At 41.8% G+C, this 15,886-nt stretch overlaps 1 protein-coding gene across 1 annotated transcript in view; it reads right to left on the bottom strand.

Annotated features, from left to right (window-relative positions):
* Positions 1 to 6,515: 6,515 nt before the first annotated feature.
* CRYL1 (crystallin lambda 1) overlaps positions 6,516 to 15,886 on the bottom strand; it is a 50,047-nt gene continuing 40,676 nt past the window's right edge. The window contains exons 8-9 of the mRNA XM_085063240.1: positions 10,596 to 10,702; positions 6,516 to 8,797 (exon numbers count right to left, since the gene is read on the bottom strand). Of these exons, the coding sequence (XP_084919366.1) occupies positions 8,684 to 8,797; positions 10,596 to 10,702 (221 nt within the window). The 3' untranslated portion in view covers positions 6,516 to 8,683. The remainder of the gene's footprint in view (positions 8,798 to 10,595; positions 10,703 to 15,886) is intronic.

Here is a 15,886-nt window from a genome sequence, read left to right as displayed (position 1 = left end):
CCAGTTTTTTCAAATTTACATCTTTCATTTACCCAGCCTCTTGCCTGCTGCAGCCATCCTCACTCCATGGAATGACACCCACGGACCCATCACACACAGGATTGGACACATCAGAACTTGGACACCAAAGAGAGGTTCAAAGAATGATTCCATGTTCCAGTGTCTGTCCAACATAGGTGGCTGAGCAAATCTCCATTTGTCATTATCCATGGAGGAGTTCATGGTGCAGAGTCCATCTCCTGCAAAAATGGTATCTAACAGTTATTTATTAATTCCTGCATGACCAAATTCTGTCCTTTGCCTTAGATGAAGACACTGGAGATAAGAGGCTGTAAATCTAAGGTGGAAGAACTGATGTTTGCAGGACGATGAAGGGTTTTTTCACTAATTTAAATATGTCTGCTATTTATACTGTCTTACATGCAATGACCAAGGAACAGCATTCAGATCTTCCATGGGAATATTTCTCCCAGCCCCTAAATGCCAAATTGTTGCTCGTGGAAATGAGAAGCACAAAAACTCCACAACTCCTTGGCTGCCATTGGCATTTATCTCAGACAATGGCCTGAAGGTTTGCTAATTCTTGAAAAACTGCAATCTTGTTGAAAACTTCACTTTGTTTTATGACATGGCTGTCATTTGAGTGTCTGCAAGACATTGTTTACCCTGTAAAGTGCTGCCTCTTGAAGCAGATGCCTCCTGCAAGGAATGAGCGTGACCAACCCATGGCATGCCCAGCTCCCTGCCCAGCTGTTGAGGTTGACTTGCTCCTCCTTGTTCACTGCTGCCTTTAAACTGATGTGAATCCACTGACAGCAACTTTGACCAAGGCTGCTTCCAATACTGACTCCCATCATATTCCTAAGGAAGCATTGAGGTGAACTTCCACAAAATCAGGAAAGAGCAGTAAAACCTGCCAGTCAGTACTTATTTGTACTCTCCTGGTTTTGCAGATTTGTTCTGATGCTCCAGTGGCCTTTCCCCACTAGTTTCACATCCATGTCCAGTTTCCCTCTTCTGTTCCCTCATCCGTCACAGCCTCAGTGTTGACAGTGATTCCCTCCTTCCCTGGTTATTTCAACACCCCAGTCTCTCAACTTTATTTCCTATTTCCTTCACAACTTCCCCTTTCTAAAAGTTTGGAGTATCCACTCTTGGGATTTCTTCATTTTTTTGTGCAATGATGATGTCTCAGCAGCCCTGGCTTGCTCATACCCTTCCAGAAATTACTGTATTATGTATTGTTTGTGTAGCTTTACCATGTTTCCACAATGTCCACCACCACTCTATCTTGGATTGCTTCCTTGAATATTTGTCTTGTTGTTTACAGTAAGTTTGGGTTTGGATTTTTTTTTTGTGGTTTTGGTTTGGTTGGTTTTTTTTTTCCTTTGTGACCTAAAATCCTCCCAAAATATCCCTTCGGAAACCCCCTTCTCAGAGCTAGACTTTACTTCCTGTGATCAAGTGTCACCCCACCTTTTTCTTCATCTTCCTCTTGGTTTCTTTAGATAAACTAATTTGTGACTGCATGAGCACTGGGAGTATGCTTGTATTAAGCATTAGGCAATGTTGTATATTTTAATTGTTTATAATTTGCATGTTTATAGGGATCAAGGATCTCTGATTTGTACTGACGATATTTGCATCATCTCCAAGAGATGTGTATCAATCCTTTCCTAAAAGACCTCTGCAACTGCTCTAAATAACGTGTTCAGTTGCTTAACTAACACTTGGGAAGACTTTGGAAAAAAAACTAAGCTGTGGATCAAACTGTCTTGATACTTATATTTTCAGCTAGGGTGAACTTCATACAACCTCTTAAAAGCTTGAAAAATATGTTTTTAATCTATTTCATAAGCAGTGAGCCCAAGAGCATAGATAATTATGTGAAGATGGTCTCTGTGCCCACAAAAAGGAGCAAAGCTCAAGACTGAGCAAACAGTTAAAATAACTGTCAGCCCAAATCATGGGCATCAGAAGGAGGAGACGTGGAAATCTGAGCAGCAGGAGATAAATCTGCTTGGCCTATTGCTGTCTTAGGCTGACAGGGGATCGGATTCCAGTCAAGATTTTTTAACTTGCCGTGCTCAGGGCTGAGAACATGGCTTGAGTAAGTGATCTCTGCCAAGGTGCTACCCTCAGATCAGGCTCCTGCGTAGCTCTTGCAGCTGTTCCGTCCGCCATCTCCAAACCTCTGCCATCTCCAATCCTCTTCCCCTGGGAGGTGCATCACCCTGAGCACTGCCAGCCTCCACCAAAGAAAAAATGGGAATGCTGAGATGCAGTTGAGCATTAAGTGGGCAACTGGAAAATGAGGGAGACTATAAGGGACCTCCAAACAGACATGGATTAACAAAAATAAAAACGTGGGGTAGTAGGGCAGGAACTGTATAAAGGTACAAATGCAAAAAAAAAAAAAGGGCTGCTAGGAGAAGGCACAAAGCAGAAAGAAACAGAGTGGGCCAGGACCATTGCCTGTCTTCCTGGGCAGTGAAGGGAGATGCTGACACAGATCCAAGGATCCCCCAGTGCAGCCTCCCTCTGTCCAGGCTGTGCTCAGAGTGTTGTTCAGCTCTGTGCTATCTGTTGTGCTGCCTATTAGATTATTGCCAAAGATGAAAATATACTGTCATAAAATTCTCCCTAATAAATTTACTTTCATTAAGTCAGCTTGCAAGTTAATTGCAGAGACTATACTTTCTCCACCCAGAGATTGTGGTTTTCCCAGGTATGTAAACTTGAGATTTTAGCCAAGGGTGGGATTGTGTGAACTGTAGCTGGTTCCATTCCAAACCAAGAAAATATTCACAAAAGTAGAAGCATGTATTAGGCATTTAATAATTTCCTCACAAAAGGAATAAAAAGAGAGGAAGAGATGTTTCAGATTTGCCGTAACAGCTTTCTCCAGGTGAAATTGTTGGATATACCACTAAAAAACACATGAAAATAATAGTTCAAGTAACAAAAATAGTAAGGTATCCTTGAGAAAACCATGACTGGAAGGACAATATTTGCCAAACAGGCCTGGAAACCAGCACAAATGTATCCCAGGAATGGGGAACATAAACAAATATGAAGTGAGAACTGTAGGGAATTGGGGCTCAGAAAAGTGACATCAGTGAGCACTGGTACATCCAACACACCTCACCTGTGTGGTGTCTCTGCTTCTCAGGGAGGATGCAAGGAGTTGAAAAGGCAACAGACAGGAGCCAGCGGTCAGAAGAGCTGCCCTGTGAAGCTGAAAAAGGGATATCGAGTCCCACATTACAGGGACTGTGCTGACCACAAGGGTCCTGCTTCTACTGCCTTGTGCCTTCCAGATCCAAACATAAGATCCCTGTGGTCTAAAAAGGTCTTCTGCCAATAAGTTTGTTTTGAGGCTCATAGAGTGGTTGATCAACAATGATCACAGCAGGCACTGAGTTGACAGATAAATACTGAGTCAGACATAAAACAGGGAGCAGCTTCACCTTGGAACCTATCATGAGATTAAATTGAAGAAGTTAAACATCGCTGTCAGCAGAGAGGATTAGGAAAAGACTGCATTTGGCACTCCAGTACCTGCAGCACACAACACTGTCTTGGGAGGAATGTGAGTCAGAGGAGGTGCTGCTGATGGGCAGCTGGGCTGTGCCTGGAGAACTGCACTGTGCTGCTGGGAATGACCAAACCAGGCCCTTGAGACACCAGCCATGATGAAGCAGAGTCCAGATGGCCAGATCCAGAGTTTGAATCCCACCTACTGAGTGAAAATAATCAGTAGCCACCACAAAGAGTTGCTTGTAGAGGAGTGGGAGGTTGGTACAACATCTGGGTAGCAATTAATCCCCACATGTAGCTTTGAAATGAAAGATGATCCTCTGAGCAGCTAAGAACCATCAGTAATAAAGGGTCATCAGAAGAAATTAATGTGGAAAGAGAGGTGGATGGTGAATGGATAATTCAAAGAAAATCTAAAAAAAACCGGAAAAAGAATACAACAAAGTGCAGAACATAATCATATGGCTACATGAACATGGAAATCATGCAAAGGATCATATATTTTAAAAAAGGGCCAGGAAATACAGGGTTCTGCTTCCCTCAGAGAAAATTCTTCAGGAAATGCACCCTAAAAGGATGAGAAGCAACCAGAATACACTATTCCAGTGCCACTATTGAATATAAGCTCACTGAGCATTGTCAAAAGTACAGGACAGCTGTGGTCTTAGTGCTAAACAAACTAGTCTTCCCATGGTAGCTGAGTTTTATTCAGTTCTGGTCTTTGTGCTTTCCTGCTATAAACAAGGTGATCATATGTTGTTCTAGAAGTCTCTCAACATTGCCTTAACTAGGCAGCTTCCAAATTATCTGGTTTTTATATTATTCATAAATCATGAGCATGGCCATGTTCAAGCCCTTCTTGTAGGCTCTAACATCCAGTGGTGATCACCTCTGCCTTTTAACACAAGTGTCAGAACCCTTGATACGACCACCAGAAGAAGGTGGTCTTGGCAAAAGAGCCCCAATGCTGATCACAGATGAATTTTTATCTCATGGAAAGTTCCCAGGCTTTCCTCACACTGAAGTAATGCCATCAGGTGGATGGCAGCTGGCAGTAACCCATGTTAGGGGAAAATCAGAAAATGTGCATCAAGGATCACAGAAAAGGGCTTGGACCAGCACAGCACTGGGGCAGATGGATATCAGCTATCACAGATAAACTATCTTAGAAGGAAAAAATTGATTTTATAGGTGAATAGTCCAATTTTGTTAGCCTGGAAAATGGGTGAATGAGGATGTGCTGTAAACATCCATTTCTAGCTCTGCAAGAGGCTGTGGCTGGCTTCCCATGAGCTGGGCAGACTGGCTATTTAGGCAGCACAGCCAAAACCCCTTTGCTACAGAAACAGGGCAGCAAGCCACACTGGAGGCCAGCACAGACTGATCTGGCCTAAGAACTGGAACAAACCCCAGGACTGTGGGCAAGGCTGCCCATACTGCCTGTTTACTGACCTGCACCAGCACAGCCAGCAGCAGGGTGTACAAGCAAAATTGTTTTGGAGACAGACAAGAAACTCACCAGCAGCTTACAGGAAAGGTGGCAGCTGGAAATGACACTTTTTTTTGCTCTTCATAGGCATGGGGACAGAGCTGCCAACAGGGTGGACACGGCAGAAACCACCTGAGGCTACAGGCAGTGGCCACTGTCTGGACAGTTGCCATGGCAAGTCTCATGGCAGCACTCTCTAGAGCAGTCTGGACTGTAATTTTTGTAAGAAGAGACTTGAAACCAAAAGCTAAATTCAGATGCAGTATGCACTGTTCACACAGTGTAACAAAGATGTACCTCAGTTTTACTGATGATTAAATGTGTTTGTGCCACAGCAAGCACTTTTTTGGTAACTCCATACTATGGCAATGCAGTCCTGATGTAACTATACAGGCACTGGCAGCAGATCACATCTTGCAAGAAACTGAGACTGACAATGACATCATTTTGTCTCAATATTATTTTTTTCTGTTTTTATACAAGCACCACAAGCACTTCTCCTGCTTCCCTAATGAAGCACAGTTCACTCTTTGACTAAAAGATGGTATAGATAGGATAACACAGTTTAATACCATTCCAGTTAGTAGCAAACTACTGCCGTTACACTCGGAGATTTAGGAAACAGAGGAATTGGACTTACCTCAATGAAGTAGGTGAGTATTTCCCTGCATCTGTCCTTTCTTCTAACCTCACACATAATAGATAGTTTAATGGCATTAAGTCAAAGGCTTTGGTATGACCACATTGGACACTGCTTCCAATAAGCAGCAGTAATTTACAGTAAAATACATGCAATAAGGAAAACAATAAATATCAAATTGGTGAAACAGAAAAACACAGTGCAACAAAGAACCTTAAAAAACTCTATAGATGTAACCTGAATAAAAAAATACAGGATTTTAAAATATGCAATTGTGTGAAAAAGAAACCACAAGATAAAGTATTCCAAAATATCCCATAGTTTACCATAAAATAGTTGTTTGAACATTTAACTACTGCTCATTCTGCTGACAATTAAACTAAATATTTGACTGTGCCTGGAGCAACATTTCTGATGCAAAATTGTCCAAAATCAAATAAAACTTGGAATCAGGAAATGCAGGCCAGGAGGGAGCTTAGGAGGTCTCTGCTGTAACCTTCTGCTCACAGCAGGTCAGCTCTGAGTTCAGACCAGGCTGCTCAGGGCTTCATCCAGTCAGGAGTTGAAAACCTCCAGGTTCAGAGACTACACCACCTCTGTGGCCAACCTATGCCTCTGCCTGACTAATCCTCATGGAGCAAAAATTTTGTCCTGGAAGCTGGAACTCCTGCACAAATGTCAGCTAAAATACACTTTTTGTCAAGAGTCTCCCCTCCTCCTCAACTTGAAGCTGTAAACCTGTGTGGGAACTGACGTTCCAAGAGATCTGCTGTAACCCTGTGGAGCAGCTGCTCACTGTACAGAAGTGCTCTGTCTCTAAATGATCAATCACACTGGAGCGCACAATTTTACACCTTCCTCATTAAAATATTTTATTAATAAGCAAATAATACAGACAGCAGCAAATATTTCATGGCATGATCAAGTCTTAAAAAATCTCAGAGTAAACAGAAGGAATGCAAGCTAATTAGTTATGACAATGTCATATGCCCACAAGAAAAACAGGTCAAACCTTGAAAGTAATCAGAACCTTCTTCAGCCTTGTCTGAAATGCAAAAACATACACAAAATGAGGAAATCAACCTCATAATTAATTTACTATTGCTTAGTAAGGCCTCAGGAGTAAGGACTGACCTCTCAAATATCCAAATGCAGGTTGAGCCAGTCGCTGTGGCAATAAAAAACAAGAGAAGAAACCTGAAAATTTCAAGTCTATATTGGGATAAAATATTTTGAGCTTACAAATTTCCTGTTCTCTCCACTGATTATAAAGAAGCGCAGGACAATCTCTGCACTGTGCCTCCCATCCTATGTTTTACATCCAGAGATGTGTTCTTGGCCCATCACTTTTGTCAAGCAATACAAATTATCTTATGTCTCTTTTACTGTGACCTAAGCACATATAAGTGGTTTTGGTATGTTCATGCAGACACTTCTGCTGTTAAGCTCAAAATAGTAACTAGTAAAGTTTCAACAGTTTGTTTGTGTGCCGCATCCTCCACAAAAACCCATGAGAATTACCACAAAAACCCATGAGAATTACCAAACTGACAGCTTAAAACTTCTACATCTGTGCTGTGAAGTTACATGACCAGTTAGCACAAATTCAGAATTGTGTAACTCAAGCAGGGTGGGTGCAATGCACTGTTTCAAGTTGTTCCTCCTATCTGTATTAACAGTAATGCCCCAAGGTTCCAGCTAAGAGCAAAGTCCAGCTATATTACAGAGAACAGACATTCATAATAACACTTTGTCTGTGCTGGACCAAAACATGCCACTGCAGTACATGAAGTTGATACTACTTCCAGGTGTGTCCTGTGTTCTTGTGTGTGATGTTGTGGCTCCTGAGGGAAGGGCAGCAGTAAAGCATAGATGCTTCATCTAAGCCACTGCATCTTTCCCTCTGTAGGGGACCAAAAGAGCAGATCATAGAATCACAGAATGGCTTGGGTTGGAAGGAACCTTAAAGATCATCTAGCTCAAACTCAGATATCTGGGTTTCTTCAGCTTCAGCTGTTACATTCACTAAAGCTGAGTCCTAAAGAAGCAGATCTTGCTTCAGCTAATGTATAGAACAGACGTGGCAGCAGAGAGGTAAACTGGTTTCTCAAGATCATTTGGAAGGTCGTGGAGAAAATCCAGACAGATGCACTACACCATACTGTCTCCCAAATTAGCTACTAAATCAAAATCTCTTCTTTCTCACAGACAAGCCTTAAAATTGGGCACATACTTATGCAGCAATGCCAATGGCCAGCATCAAACATTGGTGGGAGAAGCCATGGGCTCTCAAGTGCGTGGTCTTGAAGACCAAGAAGGTCTCTGGTAAGTCTTACAGAACCAGGGTGAGGGCATGAAGAGGGAATTCTGCTCTATTTCCTCACATTTAGATCTCCATACACGAACAGAAGTGCCAAGGGGAGGGAAAGGCAGAGCTAATCTTTCCCCTACATTGTGAAACAGTAACAGATATGAACTGAAGTGACCCTTAACTGCTGCTAAGGTCTCAGTCACCAGCCAGTGAATCCACACTTTGCTCAACACAACCTTCTCCTATCTGCAGTCAGTGCTTTACAAATTAACCTCGCTGTCACAGTGACTGGCAGGGGAGGGCTTATTTTCTCCAGTGACAAACAGCTGATGTTTGCCTGTTTCAGATCCCTGCATTAGCAAATATTATTCAAGTGCTGAATTCCTAAGCAAGCTGAAAAATTCATTATTTAAAACATGATTGTATTCTGGCATTGCACAATATTAATGTTGCTAAAGCTACTTAATGCTTACATATCTACTGCATTTATATAGCAATTTGATAAATTTTAACTGAACTTTTTAATAACTGTTTCTAGTCATTTATGAATTTGGCAAATTTGGACCAAATGTTTCATTGGTCTCTACATGTGCTCATGTCATTGGTTGCCCATTCAGTCTCCTCTTCTGCGTGACCAAAAATTTCTACTTTTTTTGTGAAGATCTGCTCTTAATTTGGTCTCTCCTGTTAGACAAGGTGCACCTCAGTCAGATTTCATTTGTGTTTTCAGTTTGGCAAGACCAGTGAGACATTCATCTCTCCATTTTCTCCTGGCATCCAGGACTTTTGGAACAACTGGAATTTTTTCAGACAGTGCCTGGAAGAGAAAATTTAAGATGATTCAATTTCACGTTCTGAGTGAAAAGCTTTTCACAAGCATTGTTTTCCTGCTTTCCCTGTATCAGACCAAGTCACCATCCACACAAACTGTGATTTAAGCTATGACAAGAAATAGGCCACTAATTCTTTACATGAGTGACTGGAAAGAAGCCAACCTCTACAGAAGAAAAATGCTCCCACTTGGATAAGGTTATCCTGAATGTGGCAATGAAGATGACTACAGAAACAACAAAGCATCCACCTCTTCCCTCATTTTGCTCCACACAGTCACTGTCTAGTCTCTTTGATGATAATCTTTAATTAAGTAGAAAGGAGGCAAGCTGGCCATTTATGTTGCTGAAAAATGTGTTCTGAACCAGATTTCTGTGTGTAACCCCCATCAATGCAATGAGGGATATAATATTTTTAATAAGCATTTTGTCTTACACATACCAGTTATAATAAAAATAACAGGGAAAGACACATGGCAAACTCAGGGAAAAAAAAGTATTTCTGAGTGCACAATCAAAGTTGTCTTAGAAGTGTCAAAGAAAAAGAAGTTGTTTTCAAAGTGCAGATAGAGATCACAAAGTCATCTTTGCCAAAAAAGTAGCTGAAGTCTTAGGCTTAAAAGGCAGGTGTTGAGAAACTGGGTAAAACCTGGACCTGCTACCAATGATTGGCAAGCTACAGGCACTCCAGAAAAAAAAACAGAGGGAGGGACGGAGGAGTAAGATAAGAAATGTTTAATGATTTACACTAATGGAGGACCCCTTAAAGCCCATCTTTGGCACTGAAGACCGAAGATAATAAAAGAGACACAGAAACAGATGCTGAAGGGGAACCCAGCCTTCTATAAAGAAAGCCAAACTGTTTCATAGCAATTATAAGCTTCTGATTGTGAATGCCCCAAAATTATTATTGATTGTTATTACACACAGTCTATGTTGCTTAAGCATAAAGAAATCTCTTTTCTTAAATCATAAATAGGAACACAAAATAGGAACACAAATCTTTCAGATGGACTGCCTCTATATTTGGAATTAATCTTTGACAGCTGATCAGAAATTATTCAACCCCTACATGTGCTCTTTACTGAATCATTAAAAAAGGCAACTTTGAAAAGGCAGAGTCAGGAAATTACAATACTTCAATTGATTCCTATGGTCATTCAAAAATGACTACATAGCAAGTATAAACAAACTGTGGGCTCAGAAATGTTAACAGACAAACTAGATCCCAATCCAGAACACTACTTAAACACATTATCTTTAAACATACAAGCAACCAGACTGCTCACATGCTTATCTTAAATGTGTATTTGCACACATTACAAAGTAGAACTCTGGTTTGTAAGGTATAAAAAGAACACCCAGAAGAAAAAAAGCTATAGGTTTATACAGAAGATGGAGTAGGAGGAAGACACAGGAAGCACATTAATGAAGGAAATGAGGTTGTGCATAATATAATAAGAGGACAGGAGAGAAGTGGTAAGAAATAGCATGGAGGATTTAATGCTAATAACTCACAGCTGTTAGCAGCTGACTCCTCTGTCTAGTAATAATGCTACTGGTAATAATGGGACTGCTAGGTCACTTTCCCACGATGTATGTCCAAGTGCTTTCAAAAGGGACTCTTATGCACACTGTACTGATCTTTTACCTTAAAGTACACATTCACACAATAACTACAGACTACGGATACCTCCAGCAGTAAACTGAAATGGTACAAATTCCAAAATAAAAGCTAACATTCTTGGTTCTGAATGTCACTGTTTTTATCAACCCCGTATTTACCTGATTGACTTTCTGCACTGTTTCACCTGAAAATTCTGGAACTGGCCCAAAGGTGTTCAGAACAAGTCTCATTCCTTCAGCATATCTTTCACAATAATTTGTAACACCTGAAAATAAGAGTGAAAAGTTACACTTCAACAGAAATTCCTGGTTAAGGTCAACAAGGCTGCCTTGTGCTTAAGCATTGTCTTAAATCAGAGACCCAAAAAATGGTCTGTTCTTATGATTAAGACACCTAATTGTCATCAAGGAAAAATGGATTCTATCCACTCCATTTCCATTAAGGTTCACAGAAAAATCATTTAGGACACGGCTGCATTGCAAAACCAATGAATGTCACACACCAGCAGGCAATGCTATGTGAGGGGTGTAGTGCACAACCACAAATATACCCATGCTTTGTTCCTTGTGATCAGAAAGCTTCCCTGACCACTGTCCATGAGGAGAGTGCTCTCACCTCTCCTGTCCTCCTGGTCAATGTGTGTTATAGCTGTTGAAGCATTCCCGCTATTATTTTTATTTATTAACCTGGAGTGTATCAAGAACAACATGGCTCAGGGGGAAGTGTCAAAGGCATGGAGACACAGGTGGCCTCCAGTGAAGGAAAAGGGCTAAAGGAGGAACAGATGGATCTTGCACATCAATATCTTGTAGCCCCTAACTGGGGTTAGAGATGGGCATTTGGCTTTTACAACCCTCTCTGATGGCTGAGCACTTCTAAGGGAAGACAGGGTCCACCTGACAAAGCGGAGAAAAGGCATCTTTGCCAAAACCCTGGCCCATCTGGTGAGAAAAGCTTTATATTAGGAGCAACTGAGTGTGTGGGGATGCTCACACAACTAGAGAGATACACATGCAGGAAAGACAAGGAGGGAGTGTGCTATCTCTGTAACAGGGCAGGTCAGATCTATGGGAAGGGCAACTGGTTGAGTGAGAGCCTGTGGGTCAGCACCTGTGGAGAGGCCAGTAAAGGATAGCATCTTCCAAGGGCAAGAACAGTCCATCCTGGTATTCAGGAAGGCAAGTGCAAGTATCAAGAGATTTGCTTGGATGAGCTCCAGTGCAAAAAAGTGTCATACAGCAGGTGGAAGCAGGGACAGGCTATGAAGAAGAAATTAAAAAACATTGCCTAGGCATGCAGGAATGGTGTCAGGAAAGCCAAAGATCAGCTCCAGTTGAAACTTGCAAGGATGTCAAGGGCAACAAGAAGGATTTCTACTGTTAATAATAGCCCTGCTGTTACTAGCATGTCCTTGCAAGTCTGCTTTCTACTGTATTTTAAACATCGTATCAGTCAATGCACCAATGTCATCACTTGAGATCTTCAGATGACTGAAGGCAAATATTGCACCCATCTTCAAAAAAGGTAAAAAGAAAAAAAATTGGAGTACTATAGACCTATCAATCTCAATTCTGTCCCTGAGAAAATCCTCTTGAAACAAATTCCTGGACATGGGAATAAGAGAGTGATTGTGACAATCAGCACATAGTCTCCAATGGGTACACCATGGTGTAAATCATGTCTCACCTTGTTGCCTTCAGTCATTAAATAATTGCTTGTGAAAAATAGGAAAGCAGTAGATACCATTTACCTCAACTTTAGAAAGGTATCTGACATGGTCTTCCATGATTATGTTGTATCAAAGTTAGGACAATACGGTCTGTTTGGACAACTAGATGGACAAAAAAATGGGTTGGACACATAGGCCCAGAGGTAGTGGTTAATGGATTGCACTCCACCTAGAGGCCAGTAAAATGGAGTATTACAGGAATCTGTCCTGAGACCTGTACTGCTTAACAAATCATGCTCATGAAGTTTGTGAATAGTACAAAATCGGTTAGGGGTGGGAGCTAGAGGGGTATGGACCAGCTGATGCATTGAAGGGTAGGACTGCCCTTAGAAAGGTTGGAAGAATGAGCCAATCTAAAACTTTAACAAGGACATACACAAGATCCTGCACTTCAGAAGGAAGAGTGCCTTGGAACAACACAGGCTTGTGAACTCCAAGAACTCCTGGCAGTGGCAGGCAGCAAGCTGCACATGAACCAACAGTGTGCCCTGGCAGTAAAGAGGGCCAACAACAGCCTGGGCTGTGTTAACAGATTGAAGTTAATTACCAGTAGACTAAAGGAAGTGATTAACACCCTTTACTCAGCATTCATTAGACTGCATCCTTCAGAATTCTGCATTGAGTTTGGGACTCTCCAGTACAAAAAAACACTGACAAAATGGAGCAACTTCAGCAGAGGCCACCAAAATGGTGGGGCCTGGAGCCCTTTTCCTGTGAGGAAAGGCTGGGGGAGCTGGGCTTGTTCAGCCTGGAGGAGAAATGGTTTTGGGGGAACCTACCAGCAGCTCCCCAGTGCTGTAGCAGTGCCTGTGGAGAGGTCAGTGAGGGAGCTCAGTCACAGAGCCAGACTCTTTATGGTTGTTGCACAGCAGAAGAACAAGGGACAACAGGCACAATTTGAAATGAGGGGTTCAGACTGGATACTCAAGCACTGGCACAGGCTGCCCACAGAGGTTGTGCAGTCTCCGTCTCTGGGGCTTTTCAAGACTGGATGAAACCCTGATAGCTTGGTCTGACCTCATGACCTGCTGTTAAGATCTTAAACACATGGTCAGAGAACCTGAGAACCAGCTAACTGGCAATAACACGTAAAATGGCAGTCAAGTAGACCTTGGCTGAATTAGAGAAAGATCCAGCTTCCATCAGCTCCAATAGGAATCTCAAAAAAAATATTGTTGAGGCACTAGAGAGGAACTGAAATCATATATGCACCAAAAGGAGAAATGAGTCACTTCACCAGACATACCACATCTAGTAGACTTTTTAGTGCTATTAGCTACCACATAATCAAGAAAGGTTAAGGCAGCCTTTCCCAATCAGGATGTCAGGAACTGTACCACAACAGTAAATGAGCTATGCTTTCTGGCAGTAAGCAAGCTGACACTGATAAGAATCACAGAATCAACTAGATTGGAAAAGACTTTGAGAACATTAAGCCAAATCTATCACTATCCTGATGATTGCCCCAGATGTGAGAAGTTCTGGATATCCACTAAAGGCTTCTAAGAACCATTGAGACTGAAGAATTTGCATCGTTAATTCTATTTTTATTAGCTAGTTATCAAAGCAAAGAGTAGAAACGTACCAAAGACAAAGGCAAGCAGTCACAGTCACCAACTCTTTCACAAAGACTCAGAACATTATATAGACTGAGAAGTATGAACAGGAACTGCTCATGGTCTTATCAAACCACAAAATACAGGAAATAAAAGTGGGTGGGCCTGACCATCACACAAAAAAATGCAAATCAGGTAAAGAGTCATTAAGTGATCTCTTTCCTCAACAGTTCCCTGGAATGCAATACTGTATGATATCAGTACCTTAGAAGTCACACCTGTCTAACCCTAAAATAGTTCAGCTTGAAATGAATGAATAGAAACCTCTGACTACTGCCAACTATGTATCATAAACTACAACACTTAGACAGCTCAACACACCTGAAATTGCTGAAGTACAGGGCTTCTGAAAGGCCTTGGAGGTTGGTAGGAGGATGGAGAAATCTCTTGTTTCTGGGCCAAGGAAGAAGAACTTTCAAAGGACAAAGCCTCAAGGAAGTATTAAATTTCCTTCAGCAGTCTGATAAACAACTGAAAGGACAGAACAGGAGAACATGTCCATTGCATAAGAGCAACATGGGGAGATTTGAGAGTATTCAACTCTCTTAAAAATGGACTAGAAACATTCTCCAGTGCAACATGGGGAGATTTGAGCAACAATGGGGAGATTTGAGAGTATTCAACTCTCTTAAAAATGGACTAGAAACATTCTCCAGTATCCAAAGGAAGGAGGAGGCTCTGAGCAAAACAGGAGCCTTGTTAAGTAGCTTGAACCTGTGTTTGGTGCCAAGAGTGTGACAATCAGCATACAGTCAGTCTGTTTCCTTGTGTTATCTACCCATGGAACATAAGTGTTCCTAGAATACAACCTGGCATGTTCTAGTCTTCCCCAACAAAAAAAGGAATGCCAGCTAGTCATATAGGTATATCAGTTCTCTAATTATACAGCAAATAAGTATTTTGTTAAATTTTCTTGATTGACACACAGACAGAAACCTCCAGATTGCCTAGTGGGCTTCAAAACATCCCTAGCAGGAAGTGAGATTCAGGAAGAGAAGCATTACTGTGGGATGTGGAACAGACTGATATCATCCTATCTCTTCTCTGGGGGAAGAAGCAGAGACCACCATCCACTTCCACAAACACTCCGGAAAGGACCACTGGTTATCAGGATTTACTGACCATAGCTGGCCATTAGCATAAGTGTTTGCCTATTACATTTTAACAGCTGGACTCACACGCTTTGGCACCTGAAGCCAACCCAGACTGACCTACAGGGGATATGATATCCATGTGAGCAATCTTGGGAACCCAGGACAATTCTGGATGAGACTCATGCACCAGGCACAAGACAAAGATAGTTATATTTCAACTTGTTCATGTGAGCTTTGTCATCTAACAGTGAGGAGTCTGAGAAAAAAAGTTCCCACATCATGCAATATCATAGAACATTCCCAGATGTAGAAATGACTGAGGCTGAAGAGTGCAGATCTCTGTTTGGTACACCTTCCTAACTCACAGCTTACAGCAGCAGCTGTTGCCAGCTGGACGATGTCAAAATAAAAAATGGCAACTCAATCAATTACGGCAATTCAAGCAAATTCCCATGAGCATCTGGCAACAGAAGGAATGGTAAATGGAGTAGTGTCAGTTACCAGTTATTCTGGTGTTTACCCAGCTGACACAGGTCTATTATGACACTTAGACTGAATAGTTTGGATTGGATGCTTTTCCAAAAGTCCATGGGAACCTCTCAAACATCTGGCAAGTTTGTGCAATAATACTATAGATCTGAGTAGTTTCGGTTGTGGTAGTCAGGAGAAGGTAGAATAGAAGACTGTACGCCAGAAATCTTTTTCACAAACCTCAAGCTGAAGAGATAACATTAGTATCTTGGGAAAGCTGAATGCTTGGATATGGCTGAACCATTTACCTGCTGAATATGAACTCCTGAGCTGAACATGGCCTTTAAAGCTCACTCAGCCAGCTAGACCTGGAAATCAAGCTCCAACTGGCAGTTCACCTACTGCCTGAATGAATCAGAACAATTTCTGGGTGGGTGTAGCTCATCAATGCAGCACAGACGTGCCAAATGCAGGCTGGGTAACACAGTTCACCCATTGCGTGTAATGTTTGAATGGAAAGAAGCCTTATGCAAGGTCAG

The sequence above is a fragment of the Lichenostomus cassidix genome, chromosome 1, assembly GCF_008360975.1.
Source record: "Lichenostomus cassidix isolate B80296 chromosome 1, HeHo_3.0, whole genome shotgun sequence".
NCBI classification, from domain to species: domain Eukaryota; kingdom Metazoa; phylum Chordata; class Aves; order Passeriformes; family Meliphagidae; genus Lichenostomus; species Lichenostomus cassidix.
Note: the sequence above shows the minus strand (reverse complement) of the source record. Positions and strands in the feature narration are given on the sequence as shown.